This window comes from Mirounga angustirostris, unplaced genomic scaffold (assembly GCF_029215605.1).
Source record: "Mirounga angustirostris isolate CCGP_5_RB_7025 unplaced genomic scaffold, mMirAng1.0.hap1 SCAF_15, whole genome shotgun sequence".
NCBI classification, from domain to species: domain Eukaryota; kingdom Metazoa; phylum Chordata; class Mammalia; order Carnivora; family Phocidae; genus Mirounga; species Mirounga angustirostris.
The window spans coordinates 64,066,014-64,089,177 of NW_026991723.1; the positions used below are offsets into that span (position 1 = coordinate 64,066,014).

The 23,164-nt window shown below is 42.3% G+C and overlaps 1 protein-coding gene across 1 annotated transcript in view; it reads left to right on the forward strand.

The window, feature by feature from the left end:
* PLPPR1 (phospholipid phosphatase related 1) overlaps nt 1-23,164 on the forward strand; it is a 115,746-nt gene that overhangs the window by 65,392 nt on the left and 27,190 nt on the right. The window contains exons 2-3 of the mRNA XM_045881992.3: nt 6,887-7,075; nt 20,056-20,188. Of these exons, the coding sequence (XP_045737948.1) occupies nt 6,887-7,075; nt 20,056-20,188 (322 nt within the window). The remainder of the gene's footprint in view (nt 1-6,886; nt 7,076-20,055; nt 20,189-23,164) is intronic.

The following is a 23,164-nucleotide window of genomic DNA, read 5'->3' on the forward strand; positions in this document are numbered from 1 at the left end:
ACTAGAAAATAGTCTCCAATTCACTGCTACCCAATAGTTTCTAAAAATCTAAGCTGAGAGAAACAATACCTAGGAAGGAGTGCTTGAAGTATATATAATCTGGTCCATTCTTCCTAGTCAGACACTGCTCTAAATACACAGTTAATATACAGCTTAATACACAGTTCTCATGCTACAGCATTATTAGCCCATTTTACAAATAGAAAAACTGAAGCACAAGATTTTAAGTCCCATGCTTAGTTAGCAGCAGAGTGAGTTTCCAACCCAAGAAATGTGTCCCACATTCTTAGCCTTTCATTGTGCTCTCTCTCTCAAGTTCAACCTAGACTGTACCGTAATACCCCCCTCCTCCATTCTATCCCACAATATTGCTTTTGTGCATTTTGCTTTGATGCGATGTCATCAGTCTATGTTAAGAATTGGCATGGCGGGGGGTGGGGTTGGGGAAAAGTGGCTCAGTCAGTTAAGCCTCTGACTCTTGATTTCATCTCAGGTCATGATCTCGGGGTCATGGGGTTGGGGGCCACATCAGGCTCCAAGCTCAGGGGGGTGTCTGCTTGAGATTCTTTCTCTCCCTCTGCCCCTCCCTCTGCTTGCCCCCCCTTTTTTCTCTCAAATCTTTAAAAAATACATTTAGGGGCGCCTGGGTGGCTCAGTCGTTAAGCGTCTGCCTTCGACTCAGGTCATGATCCCAGGGTCCTGGGATCGAGCCCCGCATCAGGCTCCCTGCTCGGCGGGAAGCCTGCTTCTCCCTCTCCCACTCCCCCTGCTTGTGTTCCCTCTCTCACTGTGTCTCTCTCTGTCAAATAAATAAAATCTTAAAAAAAAAACAAACGGCTTTCTTTAAAAAAAAAAAAATACATTAAAAAAAAAGAATTGACATGGGGTCCCATATAAAAAACAGCACCATCCTATTCCACATTCTTCACATTGAGCCCTTGTTTATCATGCCATACCCTTTATGAGAACCCAGGAAGAATTCTGCTCTAGTCACTATATCAGAAGGATTCTACTTCTCTTTAACCATTGGTCCGTTTTTATCTTACAGAGACTGTGAAATGTGCAACTGACCAGCATTTCCTTGTTTGTGTTGACTGTTAGAAAACTTATACTCCAGGATGTAATTCTGTCTCCATACTTATTTCCTTTCTTCTTCTGTTCCAACTTCTCACCAATGCTTGCTTACTTTATTTGATGGAGGTTGATAAAACTCCTTTTTGGAACAAAATGCGAATGTATAAACATGCCTCATTGCATATTTATGAGTTAGTTATTAACTTTCCCACAGATAAGGAAACTGACACTAGGAAACATTTGAATAAACTACTCAAGTCTGTAGCACCTAGTCTATCCCTTAATGTCATGCTGACATATTTGTGACCTGATTTTCCACAGGCCACCTAAGTTTGTGTGGAGAAATGCATCATTTTTAGTCATCATCCTGGGTTCCCTCCTGTGAGTTGTGTGACATTATGCAATTCATGTAGTCTCTCTGTGCCTCTGTTTCCTCACCTGTAAAATGGAAATAATAATACACCTACCATGCAGAGTCATTGGGCAGAAGCAGAGTTAATGTATGTAAAGTTCTTAGACAGTACCTGGGACATATGTATCATGTATATCCTCACCCTTACCGTCACCATCTCCATCTCCTCCTCTTTCTTGGCTCTTGCCTCTGTTGTTTATGTGGAGAACTTCCACCCCCTCTCAAAGGGTGTCACACTTACTTCTAGAGGTGCCCATGGAGGTCTCACAAGGGTTATGATCAGTTTTCTCACGTTTCCCCTCCAGCTTACGACCTTGGTTCCCACTTCCATCAGCACCCTACTTGCGGGTTTCCCACCCCAGCCCTGTGTGCAGCTACAAACACTTGTGCTTGGCTTGCTCTTTTTTAATATGAAAAACATGCAAGTCCTTCAAATGTACTGTTCCCTGGAGTCCTCACTAAGACATAACCCTCTGCATCACAACCACGCCGAATCTTTTTTTTTTTTAATTTATTTTTATTTTTTATTTTATTTACTTGACAGAGAGAGACACAGCGAGAGAGGGAACACAAGCAGGGGGAGTGGGAGAGGGAGAAGCAGGCCTCCCGTAGAGCAGGGAGCCCAATGTGGGGCTCGATCCCAGGACTCTGGGATCATGACCTGAGCCGAAGGCAGCCTCTTAACGACTGAGCCACCCAGGCGCCCCAACCACGCCGAATCTTATCATCTAAGCTCTGATGCAGTGCTCCTTCTGCTGAGTTTCTTTTATCCCTGCTCTCTTTGGAATTGAACATATGCCCATGGGGCTTAGTCAAAACCAGTCTCCTAAACAGACCCCATGCTGCCCTGTCCATCCCCTTGTACTCCCTTCTCTTCCATGCATCAGCCCTTTACCTATTCTGTCAACCCCCTCCCTATAAGCTCACCAAGGCACAGGCAGCCACGTATGAACCCCAACTGGGGATCGGCAGACACCCTCCTACAGATCTACAGATCATTGTCTGGTTCCTGTGTTGAGCACTCACCAGTTGGACCACAAATTGCTTGAGGTTAGAGAGCATGTCCAAGGATTCTGCATCTTCACAGCTCTTAGTTCGGGACTGAACACAGAGGCAGCTCCCACAAACAGTTGTTGGTTGACTGATTAATTTGCAATGGTCTTGATAGCTCCTGGCAAAACCAGAATTAGAAACCTCTTTGGGGAGGGAAACATTCATTGCCTCAGGTAGAGTGACCTAGCACCCCAGTTAGTTTGGGACGATCTCGGTTTGAGCACTGAAAGGTCCCATGTCCCAGGAGCCCCTCAAGCCTCGGAAAACTGAGATGGTTAGTCACCTAGACTGGGCTTCCCCAGTTTCAAATATGCCCCTTACACTCCAGACCAGTGCTCTCATTCCAACCTCACATGTCTGCTCCCATGCTCCTGGAGGAGTGCGCACATGTGTCCACACACACTCACACATATGCATATTCACTCGCTGTCATGAGTCATACCATCATTACCTCTTCCCCCATTCTTCGAGCTTATAGCAGGTCATATAAATTAGTGTCCACAATTGCTCCAGACTTTACAGACCGAAGGAAAATGTACTGTCATCTCAGCCTTTTCCCTCAGCTTTGTGACCTTCCCCATTATCACTCTTTGTGACTTTCACTTTTCTCTAATCGTTGGAGGATAGAACCACAATGCTCTCAACCCTGAGAGGCAGGATTTCAGATATTGCTGGCATCTGCCTTCTGAATCCTTGTAGAATGGTCAGGATTTAATGCATTTTTATATATCGGATTGTCATTCTTGAGAAGTGAAGCTGAGGAAAAACCCTGGTACGTGAGCTCCTCCCCACCCACAGCCATAATTACTCCTTTCACACGGATATCATCAACCCTCCACCAGCGCTTGGGTCCAGCACAGCCTCACCATCTGCTCATGTGACACCAACATTATGGCCTCCCTCCATGCATCCCTAAATGGGGCTGGAGAAGGCAACAGAGTTGCCAAGTGTGTCAGCTGGAACCAGCAACACAAACCTAGACAGTGATGGATCATGGCCCAGGATAGAGAGGAAGGAGGGAGGACGCTGATGGCCAATTGTGCGCTGTCATGAGTTGCAAAGCGGACCTCTCTGCTCATGGAAGCAGAACCAACGTAGTGTTTCTATTCCCACAGTAAATGCAAAGCTTCTTTTTATTTATTTTATTTTATTTTTTTTACAGATTTTATTTATTTATTTGAGAGAGAGAGAATGAGAGACAGAGAGCATGAGAGGGAGGAGGGTCAGAGGGAGAAGCAGACTCCCTGCTGAGCAGGGAGCCCGATGGGGGACTCGATCCCGGGACTCCAGGATCATGACCTGAGCCGAAGGCAGTCGCTTAACCAACTGAGCCACCCAGGCGCCCCGCAAAGCTTCTTTTTAATATGTGGTCACAAGAGAATGTTCAATAGAAAAGAAACCTAGAAATCAAATCTGAATTATTCTGGGTTTGCTTCTGTGCATCTCTAACTGGTATTACGGGGGCCTCTCCAGGGAGTTTGAGGATTACTTAAAGATGACAGGCAGGGGTTTCTGGCTGATCAGGGAGGCTGATCAGGGTCAGTAGACTTATGCCGCCAGGTCAGTTCTGTCCACTAGGCTGCTGAAGTTCCTACCTTCCCGTACCACCCTGAGTCTCTGAGGTTCTCTGTTCTTTACTTTATGCCCTGAAATTGACTGATTCACATATTTATTCAGTTCTCTCTTAATGCTGCTTACAGGATTAAATTGGCCAGGCAGCTAGTCAAGATTTGTTCTATAGACTTCAAATTTAGGCATACTGGCCTAGGCTTTTTTGTTGGCATTATTGTTGATTTTGATGTATTTGAAGTTAAGACGGTTCTATGTTCTAAAAGCTTCTAGTCTACGTTTTTCTGGCGAGTCTTTTTACCTGTGTATATTTTTGCTTTTATGGACTTCATTTTCATCCCGCCCATTTTTAAATGGAAGTGGTAACACAGAGGTGCCCAGTAAAATCTGACACTTGTCCTCAGTGGAGGAAGCTAGATGCCATTTTTGGTTTTGTTTCATCCAAAAGCTCTTGTAGATCCTGCCTGTTCTCCAAGTAGTTGTTTCCCAAGGGCTGATGAATTATGTTTCCAGCCACATGGAGGAGACACCTAGAAATCTCAGATCAGGCCTATGCAGGAGGCACAGAGAGCCCTAGAGGGAAAGCTCCCCCCAAACTATGGGAATCATAGCATTTCCTCAGCTCCAAAACATTCAGGTCAGTTGACTAGGTTCCTTCCCATCAGGTCAGCTCAGTTGACCAGTGAAGCACAAAAGAAATAGAAACTTCATGGCCTCAACTTTATAAATGAGCTGCCAGCAGGAGCACCCATTATGGAGCACCTCTGTCTCATACTTATCCAAATCTCTTCTCTGGGGCTAAAAAGAAAAGAAAGAAAGTGCTTGAAACAACACAGATAGCTGGCCCGAGCACTGGTGATTTACATGTGGTAAATCACCAAGAAATACTCTCAGGCTCAGAGAGACACACGGGAATATCCAGAGATGACTAGACGGCCAGAAGTTGTGACAGAAGATCCACTGGGGAAGAGAGGGAGGAAATACAAGAGAGTAGAATATAGTCCTTGTAGAACCAGAGACAAGTCGTGTATGAAGGACAGCACGTGGAAAGTGTGATTTGTGACCGGCCTGGAGGTAAAGAAAGGTGGCAATGGTTGAGGCCAAAGACAAAGACCCTTATAGCAGAATGGTTAGGAGTTCACACTTAAGACCCACTACAACTCAAGGCCTGGAATGCTTTCAGCTGTAACAAGGCGGAACTGCAGGAATAAGATCCCGCAAGTAGAGGCTATGCAGGGTTTCAGAGAGTGGGCAGAGTGTAGGGCTTCTCTGCAATGCTGTGGCTAAAGAACTGGATATGAAACAGATAAAAACACCCAACAGTACCTCTCTGCATGAGAGTAACTCTCTAGGCTTTTGTAGAGGGTGAAATTTTGATGCCATGATACAGGTGGGTTTTGTTTTTTTTTTCTCCTGGGGATCAGAAAATGTGGGTTTCTAGTCCCAGACTTACACTAACTAGCTATGTTATGACTTTGAGTTAGTCATTCCAGGGCTGAAAGAAGAACTTTAGCCTTTCTAAACCCTTCCTTCCCCCTCATTGCCCCATATGTACTTCCAAGCAAAAACAATTTTAAGCCATAAACAATGTACAAAGACATCCTCCCAAGGTCGGATATTTTTTCCTATAATGATTACTTTGATACTTTTTTTAAAAATCAACACTTAAAAAAATTTTTTTCCCTCCATTTTCATTTCCCTGCTTTGCTGATTCTCAACCTAAGTATCTGTTTAGTTTACTTGTTGGATAATTCAGCAGTGTTCAGTTCCCCTTGCTGGGCCTCAGCCTTCTCATCTATGAAATAAAGGTTTTAGAGGGGAAGATCTCCAGGACCTCTTCCAGCTTAATTTTCTGTAATTTCATAACCTCAAAAACCTGTTTTCTATCTACCTTTATCACCGTCTTGGCATTTTAGTGTTTCCAAATATGAATGAGAAAACTAATGTTGGCTTTTCTATATTCCCTCAACTTCTCATACCTACTAAAGGCTACATCTAAACCTCGGTGAGTATCGAGGACATTTGTGAGTCGAAATGAAAGGTTAGTTAGTGAGTATCGAGGACATTTGTGAGTCGAAATGAAAGGTTAGTTATGTCCCTTTTTATATCTAAACCTTATGAAGGATCTGTGTCTATGATAAGATGTTATCAGGAAAGTCCTGGATTTACTGGTGGAAAGAATTTTGGAATAAAGGCACCTTTTTGGAGAAGGTGGCCGCTGTGACTGATCTAGGATTCCTGGACCATGTGTTCGTCCCTACCAGTAATTTAGGGTGTGGTTCTAGGCTTTAACCTTTCTAGGCTTTAGCTTTCCTGTTTATTTGTTCATTCATTCATGATTCACCTGCCTCTAATATTTTATAAGAAGGTAAGTCTATCTCTAATATTTTATGAAATTTCTCACATCTACATCTTACCAATTCTTATGCCACTGCCCTTTGACTTTTCACCTCTGTCCCCAATGGAAATATTGCTGTGGTGCCTATGCATCCTCCAAGAGGATGACAGCAGAAGCTAGGTCTCTCTCTAAGCCTTGCTGTGGTCTGCCTTTCCGATGGGAGCTGTTCATTATTTTTGGAAGGTTTATATAACAGATGGTACAAGGCAGACAAGCAAGCACACACTCCCCAGCCCAGAGCATGCTGAGCCAGGCACGCACACACTTGCCAATACCAAAAGGAGGAGAGCTGCTGGGGTGATGGAGGGAGAGTGCTCTGCGGGGCGAGCGCTGCTCGGAAGACCTGCTAATGTCTCTGTGTGGCCATGCTGTATTTTCAGCTTGTCATCATGGCTGGGACAGTGCTGCTTGCCTACTACTTCGAATGCACTGACACTTTTCAGGTGCATATCCAAGGATTCTTCTGTCAGGACGGAGACTTAATGAAGCCTTACCCGGGGTCAGAGGAAGAAAGCTTCATCACCCCTCTGGTGCTCTATTGTGTGCTGGCTGCCACCCCAACTGCTATTGTAAGTACAGAATAAACTTCCTTTGTTATTGTCAGATCCTAAATAACGTTTCCTGTCTTCCTTTTCTCCTCTTTCCTCCCTTCCTGGGCATTCACCAGCAGCCTTACTGTGTGGGGGGGGGGGCAGTGGGGAGGGGTCCTGTTTCAGCCAAAACAGTGAATGGAGCTCTGCATAAAAAAAAAAAATCTCATTAAAATAGGTCTTGTCTTTTATAGGTGGTTTTTGCTTTTTGGTGTCTGAATTTAAGTAAAAAAAATATATATATATATATACACACACACACACACACATACATTTCGTAAGTTAGTGTGACTGTTCTAAACAGGCTTGATTGGCTAACATGTTAGTTAAGAACAGCTACTGTGCTCTTGAAAAAAATGTGCTGGGGGTTGTGTGTATTCAGACGAGGTCTTGAATGTAAATGCTGGGGCTGATATAAAGACTCAGATCAGAGTGGAATAGACTCCCTTGGGCCTGAGTCTCCTGCTGTTCTGATTGAACTTCCAGAGGGGCCGATGAGAGAAATCGCTTGACCTGAAGTTTGCTGCGATTCATTCTTGGTGGCTCCGGCTGTGTTCATATTACATCACATCCAATTCAGTTGTAACTTTGCCTTCATTTATTTCATTCTTCTCTCTCATGAGGCAAAAAAAAAAAAAAAAATGGCTAGACTGTTCTTGAGGGAAACTGTTTCAAAAGCATAAAGCTCACAGATCTGTATTATCTGGTAAAGTGATTTAACCCTCAGATATTTTAATTTCAGTTTTAAAAATGACATTGTGTTTTAAAATAAACCTTTCTGTGTCTGAACAGGCTACAAGGTCAGATTAGTTGGGATGTAATATCAGTTATCATTTCCCCATATCTCTTTCAAGAGCTGCCTCCCCCAACTCTGCCCCCTCTCTCCCCCACCCTCTTCCTCTCCCCTCTCTTTTAAAAAAAAATATTGACTGGCATGCTGAGAAATATACCGATGGCTCAGACATTCAGTTCAAGTATTGTTTTCCATGCAAATGTTTTGCTTGCTTTAAGATGAGAAATGGAATAGAATTTTTGAGGAGAAAAAATATGGGCATAATGAGTCATAGTACTTTAAATTCATTCTGATCATTGATCCTTGGCTCTACCCACTGCCCCCCCGCCCTTAAATGATAATACTATGCTGTAGCAATTAAAATTAAGGTCAGCAGTGATAAAACTGTGGTATGTTGGGGTGGTTAAAAGCACAAGTTCTGCAGTCTGACACACCTGGATTCACATCCTGTCTATGAGACTTTGGGCGAGTCACTCTATTGCCCCTCCCCTCAAAAAAACAGAGGGATAACAGGACTCCCTATTTCATGGAGTTGTCATGAGACTTGAATAAGACAGTTCATACGAATGGCTCAGCACAGTGTCTGGCATGTACGAAGTGTTTAGAAGTAGGGCAACACAGAGCCTGGCTGGAAACTTCTTCACCCTCTTCAGGATCACAGACCAACTTCCTGTACCTGAAGAGAACGAGATTCCACTTGGAATTCCAGGAACCGCAGGCAGTAGACTTAGTCTGGAATCACGTCCTGGTTTCTTTCTGTCTCAGAAGCATATCATTTTCTTGTGTATTCAGACACTCTCTGAGTGATCTGTTGACTTACTAATGTATTTTCCTCGCTTCTTCCTAGTCCCAGGATATATAGCATTGCCTAGGTTCTCCTGTAATTACTTCTTGGAATTAGAGAGATTTTTTTCCATTAAAAAAATAAATAAATAAAGCAAGGGAAACAGATTAGGAAAAATTATGGACAAAAAAAATAGTGAATCAGAAAACAATAGAATTAACAAATAAAATCAGGATGAGATTCTTTGAAAGGTAAAATGTACAACCCCCTAGATAGTCTAATATAAGAAAGGCAGAAGTAAAAAAAAAAGTTAAAGGCTTATGTATTTTTGCTTATGTTTTAAAAGTCTATACTCTAGGGGTGCCTGGGTGGCTCAGTCATTAAGCATCTGCCTTCGGCTCAGGTCATGATCCCAGGGTCCTGGGATGGAGCCCCGCATCAGGCTCCCTGCTCAGTGGGGAGCCTTTTTCTCCCTCTCCCACTCCCCTGCTTGTGTTCCCCCTCCCGCTGTCTCTCTGTCAAATAAATAAAAATTTTTTTTAAAAAGTCTATACTCTATTTAAATTGTATTTACAGGGTGCCTGAATGGTTCAGGTCATGATCCCAGAGACTTGGGATCAAGTCCACGTCAGGCTCCCTGTTCATTGGGGTGTCTGCTTCTCTGCCCCTTCCCTGGCTCATGTGCATTCTCTCTTTCTCTCTTGCTCACTCTCTCTCAAATAAGTAAATAAAATCTTTTTAAAAAAATAAATTGTATTTACAATTCTGTGCCAATAAATGCTTTCCTCTCAATAAAATTGGTAATATTTTATGAAAAGATAATTTACTAACAATGCCCTAAAAAGATGTAGAAAAGCTGAATAGTGAATAAAAACAGAATAAATTTTTAAACATATCTAAAATTTATCTCGCAAAATACTACTGAGGACATGTAGCTATAGTATAAATTCCTTCAAACTTTAAAGGAATATAAAATCCATAATTCTATAAAATGTCCCAGAGTCTAAAAATAAGTGGAAAGCTTCTGAGTGCACATTACAAAGCAAGAAAAATATGGATTTTAAACACTTAGAAAGTCTGCATGCACACCCACAAAAGCACCCTCAGTAGCAAAAACAATCTCCCTTATGAAAGTTGATGCAAGAGTATAGAAAAGGTTTGATAGACTTGTCTACCTAAAAATAAGCATTTCTAACAAAAGAAAAAGACCGCAAAAAGTTTACAGGATATAAGACTCAAATGTAAGTATCCTTAATACTTAAAAAAAAAAAATGAGCTTCCCCAAGTAAAAACAGGAGAACACAGGAATAGACAATTAACAGAACAGCAAAATGACTGTGTGCCTGAACATTTCTAAACTCATCAATTATCAAAGAAAAGTAATTTTGACAAGTATAGGATTTCCTCCTTTATATAAAATTGGCAAATGTTTTAAAGAAAGATAGACCATGTTGTTGAAGGTACAGACACCTTCATACAGTTCTAGTCGAAGTAAGATGTATTAAAAGTTCATAAACTTCAGACTCGGTCATTAATTCCAGTACCTGAATTTATGTTAAGGAAATAATCAGTTTTATATAAATACAAGTGTTTGTGTATAGGGATGTTCATGTCAGCAATAGTTTCAATGAGAAACTTGGAACTAGCTAAATACACAGTACTTGGGAATTATGTAAATACATTATGAGGCAGTTGTATTTTTGGAACACTTTTAATAGCAAGAAACAGGCTTTTGATTTAATCTTAAGATTTTTTTTAAGGGCTAAAAAAATGTCTATAGTTATTGCATGTAAAATCTTTCTCCCCTTTACAAGGGAATCTGACCTTTTAATTTTCTGGGTCTGTTTCCCTAGAAAAAGAAAAAGGTGGTGATACATCAACAGTGTTGCTAGGCAAGATTAACCCCTGATGGGTGAATTGCACCTGGACTCCGAGAACTGTAATTACCCGAGGAGGTGCCATGCGAGGACTTCTAAGTGCAATGACTCGGAAATTTGGCACATCCATTGTAGGACCTTGAAGGCTATGCCTTTGAAATTGCTGCACCGTATGTCGGCTCCTGTAGGGCATGAGGCTTTTAAGCTACGGTGGCTCCTGCATCCTTTGATGTGTCTATGGTCTCTTGCACCTGAGCTCTAGAGCTCTGCTGGACCACTGTGAAGGCACGTGCTGTAGGGGAGCACGTGATGCTCCCCTGTTGGCAAGCTCTGGTTCCTCCCAAGTAGACCAGTGCCAAATGTAGCCTGTGGTTGTCTGTGGGTCTGAATATTTAATGACCCTAAGAAGACACCTTGTGTGTGTTGCAAGATAATCCCAAATTCATAATTATATATGAAAAGACTAGTACAAAATAAACTAAAAATTTACAGCTATTATCTATGAGTGCTAATGGCACAGTTGTTTTCTTCTCTTTTATTTTTTTATATATTCCTTTCCAAATTCTACATGAATGTGTATTATTTTCAAATCAAAAGATACATTTTTAAAACATTGTATGTCCAGTTCTTCTGGCAATAATTATGAAATGACCAATCTCTAATAAGACTTGAAAATGGCAATTCTAATAAAGAAAAACACACATAGCCAAAAAACAAAAATAGGAAAACAGAACTTTGTGGAGAATGTTCTCTTCCTTCTGGACAAAAATGATAGTTCTTTGATTCTAAGATTTTCAGCAGAAACTGTTCTTCAGACTGCAAAGTTTGATCCTGTCTCTTCCATCGACTCATTTTCCCCAAATGACACAAATTCACAATGGGAGTCAGTTGCTCTGATGGGAAGTCAAGGTGTATGGTCAATAAACAGTGAACTGAGGACTAAGAACCTACAGTTCTACTCTAGCTCTCGGGTATGGAACCCTCTCCATTTCTTTGCTTCTCTGGGTGAACAGTGTGACCAATAATGCAAGCAGGTCCCTAAGATATAAGCTGAGGAATATTCCATAAATGAGGATTATAAGCATGGCATCTTAATTTACCTATATTCTGTAGTTTTTGCCTAATTTATCCTCCCAACATCCCAGTGAAATAGAAAAGAGACATCCCAAAAAACATAAAGGGTGTGGTCCAGTTCCCTTCCTTTTTGAGTTGAGAACCTCGAGACTTAACTAGGTTAAATGACTCACTGAAGGTCCAGCTAGTTCTGTAGGTGACTGAACAGGTAGCCACCCATTTGGTTCCGCTTTTCTTTTTCTCCCAAATGAGGGGCATTGCTAGAAGCCAAGGCTGATTACAGCTGACAGGTTAATGGCAGAGAGCCGCGTGGCTTTGGAACACTGCCGACAGTGCTTGATCTTCCCCCAGGACCTGAAAATAAGTGAGCAGCGTCCGGATACAGAGCAGAACCCTTCTGATACTCAGGGACACTTCCTGGGAGGAAGGAACTGTGTTCATTTCTTGTGTCCCATCCTAGGGAGGTATGGCTGGTCCCAGAGCAGCCTTTATTGGGCCACGGGGATCAAGACAGCAAGTGTCTAACTCAGCACAGCCCCAGCTTCTGAGTGTGCGTGCTGCGTTCCCTTCACTCTGCAGTCAGCGGATCTCAGGATGGATATGTCAGGAGAGGCAAGGATCCCAGTCGTGGCCCTGCCTCCAATAATTGTGTGACCTCTGGTGAGTCATGTTCCCTCTATAGGTTCGATTCCTCACCTGTAAATAAAAGGAGGATTTGGGCTAATGATCTCCAAGATCTTTACAGTTCTAACATTCCATGAAAGCTATTTTTTTTTTTTTTAAAGATTTCACTTATCTGACAGATAGAGAGACAGCGAGAGAGGGAACACAAGCAGGGGGAGTGGGAGAGGGAGAAGCAGGCCTCCCGCAGAGCAGGGAGCCCGATGCGGGACTCGATCCCAGGACCCCGGGATCATGACCCGAGCCGAAGGCAGACGCTTAACGACTGAGCCACCCAGGTGCCCCTCCATGAAAGCTATTTAAAAAAAAAAAGGGGGGGGGGGCATTCTGATCGGAAAACTCCGCATGTCATGTTTCCAAGCCCCAAGTCTCAGCTTTCTGGAGTTTGATTTTACACTCTGTGCCTGGTCAGGTTTTCATAGAACTGCGTAGAGTTTTTGTTGTCATGGCTTATTCCTTCCTTAAACCCATTTCCTGTTTTCACTGGACTAGAACAAAGGCAGGATCCCTCGGGGGTGACTTGTATATTAACTAATGGCAATTTTCAAAAAAGTAGCTAACCGGGGCTTGTCCTTGGTTTTCTGTGCATTCTCAAGCACATTAGCCATAGGAAAACCTAGCACCTTCCACTGCTGTGTGTCCCTGTGGATGGGCATTAACAACCCCATTCACGGCTGCAGGGATGCACAAGAAAGGCACGAGGGAAAAGACCCTGTCGAGGGTTTGACCTGTCATTTCCTATTTCTCCTTCCGGGTGCTACTGTCAGAAGAGATCAGCATCATGTTGGGGCAAAGCCTCATGGGATAAGCTGCACAGGGACAGGCCACTGCTGCCTCTGATCGGATTTATAGTGTCCAGAACTGTTTGGCCAAAAGTGGTAGCCCACACTTCCAAGAAATCTGCAGGGTGCATTCTAACCAGGGTGGAAACCCTGGATGACCACTGCCTCTGGCCTCCTGAAGAAACTTGTACACTCAGAACGTAGGGCGGAGAGTCTGTCTGGATAAGAGGATTTAACTCCGCGGAGAATCTGGTTTACCTTTATTTTACCTCAGCCCCAGCCCCACAAGGCATGAGAAAACGGCTATTAAACCTTTTTCTTGGCCTCACAACAAAGTGACTGGGGAGTAATTAGAACTGAAGTAACAGCACGTTTGATGTCTAGCCCGCGAGAACTGAAGCAGCTCGAGGTTTGCATGCAACTGCGCACGCACGCATATATAAGACTGATCTCGAATTTCCTAGGAAAAGAAGAGACAAACACAATTTGATAGAAAGGCACAAATTGGAGGAAATTGTGAATCTTCATTCGGGGGGGTTTCCGGGCTGTAAGCTCTTGGAGTGACTGTAAAAGCCCAGAGCACAGTGTGGAACAGAGTGGGCTCTCACCAAATGCAGGTCTGTTGGCTGGCGGGCGTGGGCCGCAGCTGCTGAAGCAAAGGAGGCCTTGTGGGGCCTTGCACTGCCTCCGAATCGGCCTCTTCCAGGCTCTGAACAATCTCATCCGTTGAAGCCCCTTTTAACACTTGATAATTCACAGCTTTTTGCCTTTTCTACATGATCACGTGACTTCCTTTTTGGTCGGTTGGTTTGTTTTTTACCATGAGTACATCATTTTGTTACTGTTGATGCTAATGTACTGAGTCTTTACGATCCCATTTTTTTTCCCCCTGGGAAAGATTTATAAGTATACCCATTAATGGTTGTGGATTTAAAAAAAAAAAAAAAAAAACTGAAAAAAATGTGTTTCCCCATCTTCTGTCTACGCTGCACATGAGTGCTCTAAATTCTTTCGCAGATTGTCTCTTCCCCTCACATCATCCCACAGGGAGACTTGCTTGCCATCTTTGAGATGCCCCTTCTAATGATTGCTGATGATTGTGTTAAGGAGCTTTGATAATTTGCTTCTTGAAAAGACTCTTTGCCTAAAAATACATGCTGGTCAACTTAGTTACGCATTTTACTTTTTACTGAGAGCAGTATCCTACCTAACCTATTTTAAATTCCAACTTCTCTGATACCCACTGTCCAGGAAAAAAGGCATAAGAGACTACTATGCTTTGGAAATACAGCATACCACCTGGGTGCTACATTTTATAACAGGCATCAACAACACAAGCAGGGGGCAGTGGGAGAGGGAGAAGCAGGCTTCCCGCCAAGCAGGGAGCCCGATGCGGGGCTCGATTCCAGGACCCTGGGATCATGACCTGAGCCGAAGGCAGACGCTTAAAGACTGAGCCACCCAGGCGCCCCCCCCAATTTAGACACTAATATTGGGAACCCTCTCCTCCTCCTCAGAGCATAATACACAGAAATCCCAGAGAGGGGGCCTCTAGCCTCAGCTGTCCTTTAGGAACCCAAGTGACAGAGATATCAGGCAACAGGATGACTCTGGAGTAGGTTGCATCCACTTTGCTGAAGGGAAGATTACTTGGTGAGGGCAAAGTCCCATGGGATTTTGAAAGTGAACTAAGGCCCTGGAGAATTTAACCAATGGAACTGAGATTGAAGCCCAATTATGTGATTTCAGTTTCCCTTAATCAGCCCTCTCTTGTCAGTTCCTATCATAAAGGCAAAGATGTTGGGGCTAGAAAAGTACAGTAGAGGTCTTCTTGTCAACAGATGAGAAACTGAGGCCCAGAGAGGTCCAGCGACTGGTCCAAGATCAAATACCTGGTTAAGGGCAGAGCAGAGCTAGAGTCATACCGTGTTTCCTTACTCCAGGACTAGAGACAATGATTTTCTTTAAATCATTCTCAACAGACATTCCTGCCTAGATAGACCAGGAAGTAAAGACAGCAAACATTCCTTGAGCACCTACAGATGCTTTGACATATATTTTTAATACTCTCAACTATTTTCTGATATAGCTATTACCCTCATGTTCAAAGTCATGGAAAAAAATGAAAAACTGGGGCTCTGAAAGGTTCAATTACTTGCCCAAATTCACACATCAAGAGAGGAGAGAGCTGGGATTTCAACTCTACAGCCCACAATCAAGAAACAGCAATGACTTTGATCTTGCCAAGAACCAGAGCCACGACCAGTGTATGTGTGAACCCAAAACAGATATTGCAGGGGTTCTAGATGCCCTCTTTAGTGACAACCACATATAACATGCAATGAATCCCCCTTACAATATGAGATTGTAATACATCTTCCAGTGACTATTTTTTCCTGCAAACTTTTTATTTTTAAATCTAAAAACTGTCCCCTAGATATTTTGCATTTATATCACTTATTTATCACTTACCAGATCTCCTGTGAAGCACTATGAAGAACTGAAGTCTAAAAGATAACACACTGAGGGGCGCCTGGATGGCTCAGTTGGTTAAGCATCTGCCTTCAGCTCAGGTCATGATCCCAGGGTCCTGGGATCGAGCCCCATGTTGGGCTCCCTGCTCAGCAGGAAGCCTGCTTCTCCCCCTGCCCGTCCCCCCTGCTCATGCTCTGTCTCATTCTCTAGCTCTCACTTTCTCTCAAATAAATAAATAAAATGTTAAAAATAAATAAAGTAAAACATACTGAACTGATGCACCACATTCCAGGATTATTTACTACTTTGCCATTTGGGTTTACATATCTGAAATACAACTTTATCAAGATAGAACAGTTATCCTCATTACTTAAACTATATTTACTATTATCTAAATGTCTTATGTCACATGGGTTGTAGCTAGCATAGCTGGGGGATAAGAAATGCACCAATGGAATTCATTTGCGGTTCATTCATTGCCAGATCTAGAGCTTGGCCTTGGTCATTTCTCACCAGAGGGTATTCTCATTTGCTGTGAGTGATGTGTGATGTTTGTTAGCCAGCAATCAGAAAGGCCATAATAAGGCAGCCAGGGCCAAACACCTGGAGAGTCCCACATGTCCCAGTTGCTCTCTGAACAGAGGGGTAGATAGAGGCAGAGTGTGTGTGGCAGAGACACAGATGGAGGAACCCAGCCCTTGCCAAAACCAGAGTCATAAACCTGCCACCATGTACAAAATGACATTCAATGTGGGCTGGAGGCCTAGCAGGAAAGAAGAGAGACCCCTTCCCTTATCAGGCAGAATTCTCTCTCTCTCTCTCCAAGCATAATCAGGCCCTAAATGAGACTATAGGACCCAGTAAATGGACAAATAACACCCTAGGTATGGTCAGTAAAATACAGAAAAATGAACATCCATGAAGCCTACTCATTGGAGTCTGAGCACTGGACCAGGAATATTTTCCTACCTTTTAGTTATAAAATGACCCCTTCCTCCCTCTCTTTCTTCCTTCCTTCCTTATGTAAACATTTATTATCACTTAATGTATTCCCAGCATTATGTCAGTAACCAGATATATAAGTTAGTATATGTCCTTGCTCTGTTTTTTTTCTTTTATGCTTCATACCTTAATTGGAATTTGAATATTGTTGGCCAATGGTAACAATTCCTGTACTGCTTATTACCTTTGACATGGGGTCTTAGGATTGACTTATAGACATTTTATTTGAGCCCCATACCCTTTTGCATGACAAGCTTGGTTTGGTTTGGTATGACTTGGAGCTATTTTGTTGAGATTTTTATGTGGGTATATGTGTATGCACATGTGTATCTTTAACAAGAATAGGTTGTGTATAGATTCTCTCACACATTTTCTTGCTTTCTTTGCCCTCATGTGTGAGTAGTGGAAAGCTTCACTAAATGGAGAATTTCTAGAATGTGCACATCTCTTTCCTGTGGAGTAAGAATGTTTTGGGCTTCTGAAATGGCTAAGGCAAGCAATGCTTATTTCTTTTCACATTTATCCTTATGTGGTTATCACCCTCCGTCCCATTTTCCTGATTTACTTTGTAATCATATGTCATTTCATGACATTACATGGTGTATTTATTAGTTTTTTGTGCCCTCCCTACACACACACACATACTAGACATCTGTTCGTGACTCTGCCTTTGGCAGAGTGGGTGCTCCCTCTCCAGAATTGTTGAATGCAAAATGAGTGTATGAGTGAATTTAGGTTAGAAGAGATCATTCACTTTGTATTACTTAGCCCTTGGTTTTTATTTAATCTTAAGCAATACACCAAGAATTGTGTGCTTTCTGGTCCGTATTGTCAATTTTCTGTATTGTTCATCTTCAGAGAAATTAAGGTCAGAGGATTCTATCTATAAGTAGGTCCTCTAAAGATTCAATCTTTTATTCATTCAACAAATATTGATTGAGCTTACTATATAGCAGTCCCTCTTCTAAGCACCATACAAGGAATGGCAAAAGTCCTTCCCATAAGGACATCATAGTCAACTGGAGAGGGACATACAAACAATAATTGCAGTTAATTGGGTAGATGTCAGGATAGAGATCTGTATACTGTATGGTGGGGCAATGACAAGACAGGGACCCTCTTTTCCTGAGGGAATCTGGTAAAGGCTTTGGGAAGGGTAGTGACATTTTCACTGGCTCTGGGAGGATACATGAGGGAAATCGTTTTGTGTTCTTTATAATCTACCTCATTAAACCTGTATTCCAAAAGACCTTCATTAATCTGATATGCTTAATTCATGCAGGCATTGAATAACTACTTTGTACCTTATACTTGGCTAAGCCCTGGGGGAGTATAACCAAGAATAAGACAGGCAGGACATCCCATGACAAAGAACAACAATAATAACATGTAACAGTTTCTGATAAGAAATAGAAAAGAGAAACACAAGGTAAGAAATCCGTGTATAACAAGAATGTCTGAGCTAGTCTGTGGAATCCGAGAAAGCTCCCTCAAGGAAATACTATTTCACATATCCAAGCATGCATGAATTTATCCCCATCTGTTCATTAAGATAAAGAAGAGCAATGCAGTTCCATCATGTACAGTCAGGACAAACAAAACCCCTTGGCACCTTATTTTAGCAGAGATAGGTGTTACTAGAAAAGAGGGAGGGCTGAGTTCTTAAAGCTATTCAAATATTTGTCCATGGCAGAGCATCAACTCATTGTTAATGGGACATTAGGCACAAAATATTGCTAAGTCTGAACAACCACACTTAGTACCTGCCAACGTGATACACGCCATTGTGTGCCTGTCGGACCCTGAGTCCTATCTCCTCCCGCCAATGTCCCATCCCATTCTGACTTGCCTCCAGTTCTATTTCCACGACACCATTCTGTCCTGTACTTTAACAGCACCTGAGTTTTTCAGTACTTACAACACATTACACTTAACTTGTTTTGTCTTCTATGTTCTCAATATTAAACACAAATTCAACAATTATTTTTATTGAGTCACTACCAAGTAAAAGTCTAAGTCATTAAAATGAAGGCTCTGGAGGCAGGTCTTCTTGGCTCCAGAGCTGGGGTTTGTGCCTTACTAGCTCTGACCTTGGACAAATTATTTCATCCCTCTGTGCCGCAGATGTTGTATTTGTGCAGTCAGGGTAACACATGCACACAGGGTGATGCATAATAGCACATTCTAGTGCTGCCTCCGCTGCTGTCCGACTATGTGAGGCCAAGTCCCTGCGACCTTCAGTTTCCTTGCTCGTAAAGTGGAAAATACCTGTAAACGATGCCAGTTTTGCAGTTCTACAGTTTAATTTCCACACCCATGTGCCATTCATGATGTTGTCCTCTTTATCCATCTAAAATAGATATTCCGTAATGACAGGAGGAATGTGAGGAAAGGGAACTCTTACACAGTGATAAAGTTTATCTAACACCATAAGCGTGTACCTGACAAAGAAGAACATCTATAAGGTCACGTTCTTCCGGGGAAATGCTGAAGTTGGGATGAGGAAAATAAAGATGGCGTACGATGTGGTGGGAAGTGTGAAATTTGGAACTCAGTTGTCCTGAAGACCAGTGCCAGGGCCTCCACATGCCAGCTGTATGCTCTGGCGGGTACTGAACTTTCTTTCTTCACCGGTACAACAGGGGTAACAATACCTAAACTAGGGACCTTCTGAGCATGAATAATACTATGATGAAGTACCAGACACCTAGGTATCAATAGATGATGGTAATTAGTAACTTTATTCTTCATTGATGGTTCTCAGTATTCACCTGTGGCAGAATTGGTGACAACTTACCTCCCACCAGTTCCTTATTTTAAATAGAATACACCGTGCTGAGTGCTAGAAGCATAATCAAGAAACAGAAGACATGGTCCCTGTCTTCAGGAAGCTTACAGTCTACACAAAGGCATTATGATTTATATGATAATATATACATATTAGTTCAAGATAACGAGAGAGGTGCCAATTATAAAGAAGGGACAGTCAGCCAGTTCACAGTATGAGAAGTATAGCTCGAGCCAACATGTTCAAATAAAGATTTATCGGGTAAATAATGTATTGCCATATAATGGAGTAATAATTCATCATGATGTGAGCTTATAATGCCTTGTTGGGCACATGACTGTCCCAGTCATTTCTCATCATTGCAGCTCACACATTCAGTTAAAAGAATTTAGTTCCAGCATAAGTGAGCTTTATCATAGATCCTATTACAATTTATTATTGCAACTCATGTTTTTATATGAACTTAGAATTTAATAGGATTGCCTAAAACCTCGCCGAAACGATCAATTATTGCCATCTCTAATTCTTTTGAAGAATTAAATACAAACTACTATTTAAACCTCTATCTCTGCAGCATGACATCTTTTAAAAGGATCTGGAAGCCTCAAAAGTTTGGGTTTTACTTTTGGTTTTTTAAAGTCCCTGGTCTCTTTTATCAGACCGTTCTCTCCAACTTGACATTTCTTAAACATTCCTTCCCCAGATTTTTATTGGTGAGATATCCATGTATTTCATAAAGTCAACCAGAGAATCTCTGATTGCCCAGGAGAAAACCATTCTGACCGGAGAATGCTGTTACCTGAACCCCTTACTCCGAAGGATCATAAGATTCATAGGTGAGTACAAGAGCGTGCTGAACCGAGCCCTCACTTATAGGTACAATCTACTAAACTTACTACAGATGAAGAGGCTTGATAGAATAAACTAAGCTATGGAAGCATCAACTTTAAAAAGCAAGGGTTTCTTTAGGGATTTTCCAGGAAGTGCAGACATTGAGCCTGATTATAGTGCCAAGTCCAGTTTCTCATCCTTGAAGTGAAGCAGGATTTATTCAATTGTCCTACAAATGATTTCAACTTGAATTTTTTTCCCCTGTACAATATTTATCTGAGATTCCCTCTGGACATTCATTTTAATGTTGACTGAATACTGTCATATACCCTTTAACTGAGTCTGGCAAGGGTGTGGGGGCACAGCAGGGGACACCAATAAAATGAACTTAGAAATAATCAAATTTCCTGGCAAAGATTTCCCATCCAGTATAATTTTGTTATGCAGGGAACTCTACACAAAGTATGGGAATGTAATTCATCAGAGTCTGGAAAACAGTGCCTTTCCAAGGTTGGAAAACAAGTAGTTTTATTAGTGTTCATGATAAGAAATAATTAAGGCATGTTCTATATCTCTCCTCCTAGAAGTTTTATAAAAACATCTGAGGTGATGTGGATAACGATTATAGAATGGGAATGAATATGTATATGAGAATAGGTAGGAAATAGATTTTACGGAGTTCCTACACAGTAAATACTCAATAAATAACTGTTACAGTGTTCAAATGAGATCTTACAAATATCTACTGACCAGATGTTCATGGGAGCCAGGATAAAACTCCCGAAGTGTGAACATGGCTGGTATTAAAACAAGCTGAGATACCATTTAAAACATACAGAATTGACATCTGAGAAAGTGAAGGCCAGAATACAACATCCTCTCGACTCTTGTGGTTATCCTCAATTCTGTTTCTTCCTGTTGTAGAAAAGGGTTGGATTACATCAAGTCTTAAGCAAATGACCACACTAAAATTGAATATGCAAGAACTTCTGTGATTGGAGTGGGAATGAGGGAAGTGGTAGAGTGGGAAGCCTAAGAGAATCCAATTTAAAAGAAGCAACTCTTAACATTAAAATAGTCTTCAGGGCTGCCTGGGTGGCTCAGTCAGTTGAGCTTCTGCTTAGGTCATGATCTGGGGGTCCTGGGATCCAGGCCCCCCAGGCCCCACCCCGTTGGGCTCCCTACTCAGCACAGAGTCTGCTTCTCCCTCTCCCTCTACTGCTCCCCCCCTGCTTGTGCATGCTTGTGAGCGCACTCTCTCTCTCTCCCTCTCTCTCAAATAAATAAAATCTTAAACGGAAAAATAGTCTTCAGCATCTACTGATGGTATCTGCAGAATGACCTGTGGAAGTCTGCGGTGAGCTCACTAGGTAATCCCTGGTCAATATGATGTCACCACTGTCTGTGAGTTCACTCATTCCAAACAGTGGTGCCTTTCAAAGATGTCCAGAGTTTGGTCACTTCCCACCAGAGTGGCTAGGTAACAAACCATCAAGGAGAAAATAAAGGAGAGAAGAAAATCTTTATTATATAGGACAGTGGACTAGACACTTTATGAACATTATTTCATTTAATCCACCCAACACCCTGTAAGGTAGTTTATAATCCTAATTGTACAGATGAAGACCCTGCTATAAAATGGGGTAAAGTCACTTTTCCGAAGGAGTGTGAGAGTGCATATGTCTATACACACATTTACGTAATTTGACTCAGAGAAGATTTTATGATCACTGTCTGATCATATAATTAGAGCAAGTAATTTAAGCAGAAGGTTATTAGATTACAGTTAACTGGCAATATCTTTAAAAGTCACTGTTGTTCTTTCTTGGCAAAGATAAGGAAAGAATCTGGGGCAGAGTCCAAAGAAGAGAAATTGTAATTGGCATCTATCATGTATGGAGACCTGTCTCTCTGCATCGTCGGGGCAAGACTTGGTTCACTGAGGAATATCAAAAGACCCCCCCCCCAACTATCCAGGAACAAATCTTGCAGATTGCCTGTGGTAGTACCTGAAATTCCTACTAGAGTCATGCATCGAGCTGAGGTGTGGTTTCAGGAAGATGATTAAAGTAGAAATGTCTCACCCTAGAGGAGCATCAAACTCCCATTTTCATAATCAATGACACATTAGTCCATTGGAGTCTATCATAAGTTAAGAGAGATGGTGCTCACAGGGAAGGGTGGGGAGATTGCCAGCAGGTAACACGCAAATCTTGGAGAATGAGAGGAACAGCATCAAGAAGGAAGGGAGGTTGCTGGGTATGGAAGCACTTGCTTCATGCTTTCCCTCTTTTGTTTTATGGCACCAGGATCTGCCCAGTTGCTTAAATCCAGATCCTAGAAGTCACCTTATGCTATCTGAGAACTTGTTAGAAATGTACATTCTTAGTCCTCGTCCCATACCTACTAAACCTGGGAATGGAGCCTGATGATCTGTGTTTCATGACTGGTCATCCAGGTGATTCTGATGCACTCTGAAGTTTGGGAGCCCCAGGTGTAGGCCAGTGAAATATCTTGCCCTATAAGTGGTCCCCCTACATCTTATCTTGCAACGTGGTTCCAGCACCCCAGGCGCACAAAAATATCTTCCACTGACCATTTTGCAGATCTTTCCAGAGCCAAACTATGATCAAGTCATTTCCCTGTTTAAATTCTTTCAGAGCATCCCTGGTGTTTTAAACTGTGCGATGCTTCTCCCTGGTTCCTGTTCATGTGCTGCTCCTTCTGCCTAGGGTACCCCATTGCCATCCTCCCACCCCTAAGGCTGACGATCCTACTCATCCTCCAGAACACTGCTTACACATTACCTCTTCACCAACCCAGACAGCTAGCTACCTCCTCTCCCAGCCCGCCACTGAGCCTGCGTCTTTGATAGGAGCTCACCTAGCCCTGTAATTATCTAAGTCCGTTACTCCCATTACTGTGTGATCCTTTGGAGAGCAGGGACTGTATCTTTTCACTTTTTATCAACAGCATATTGC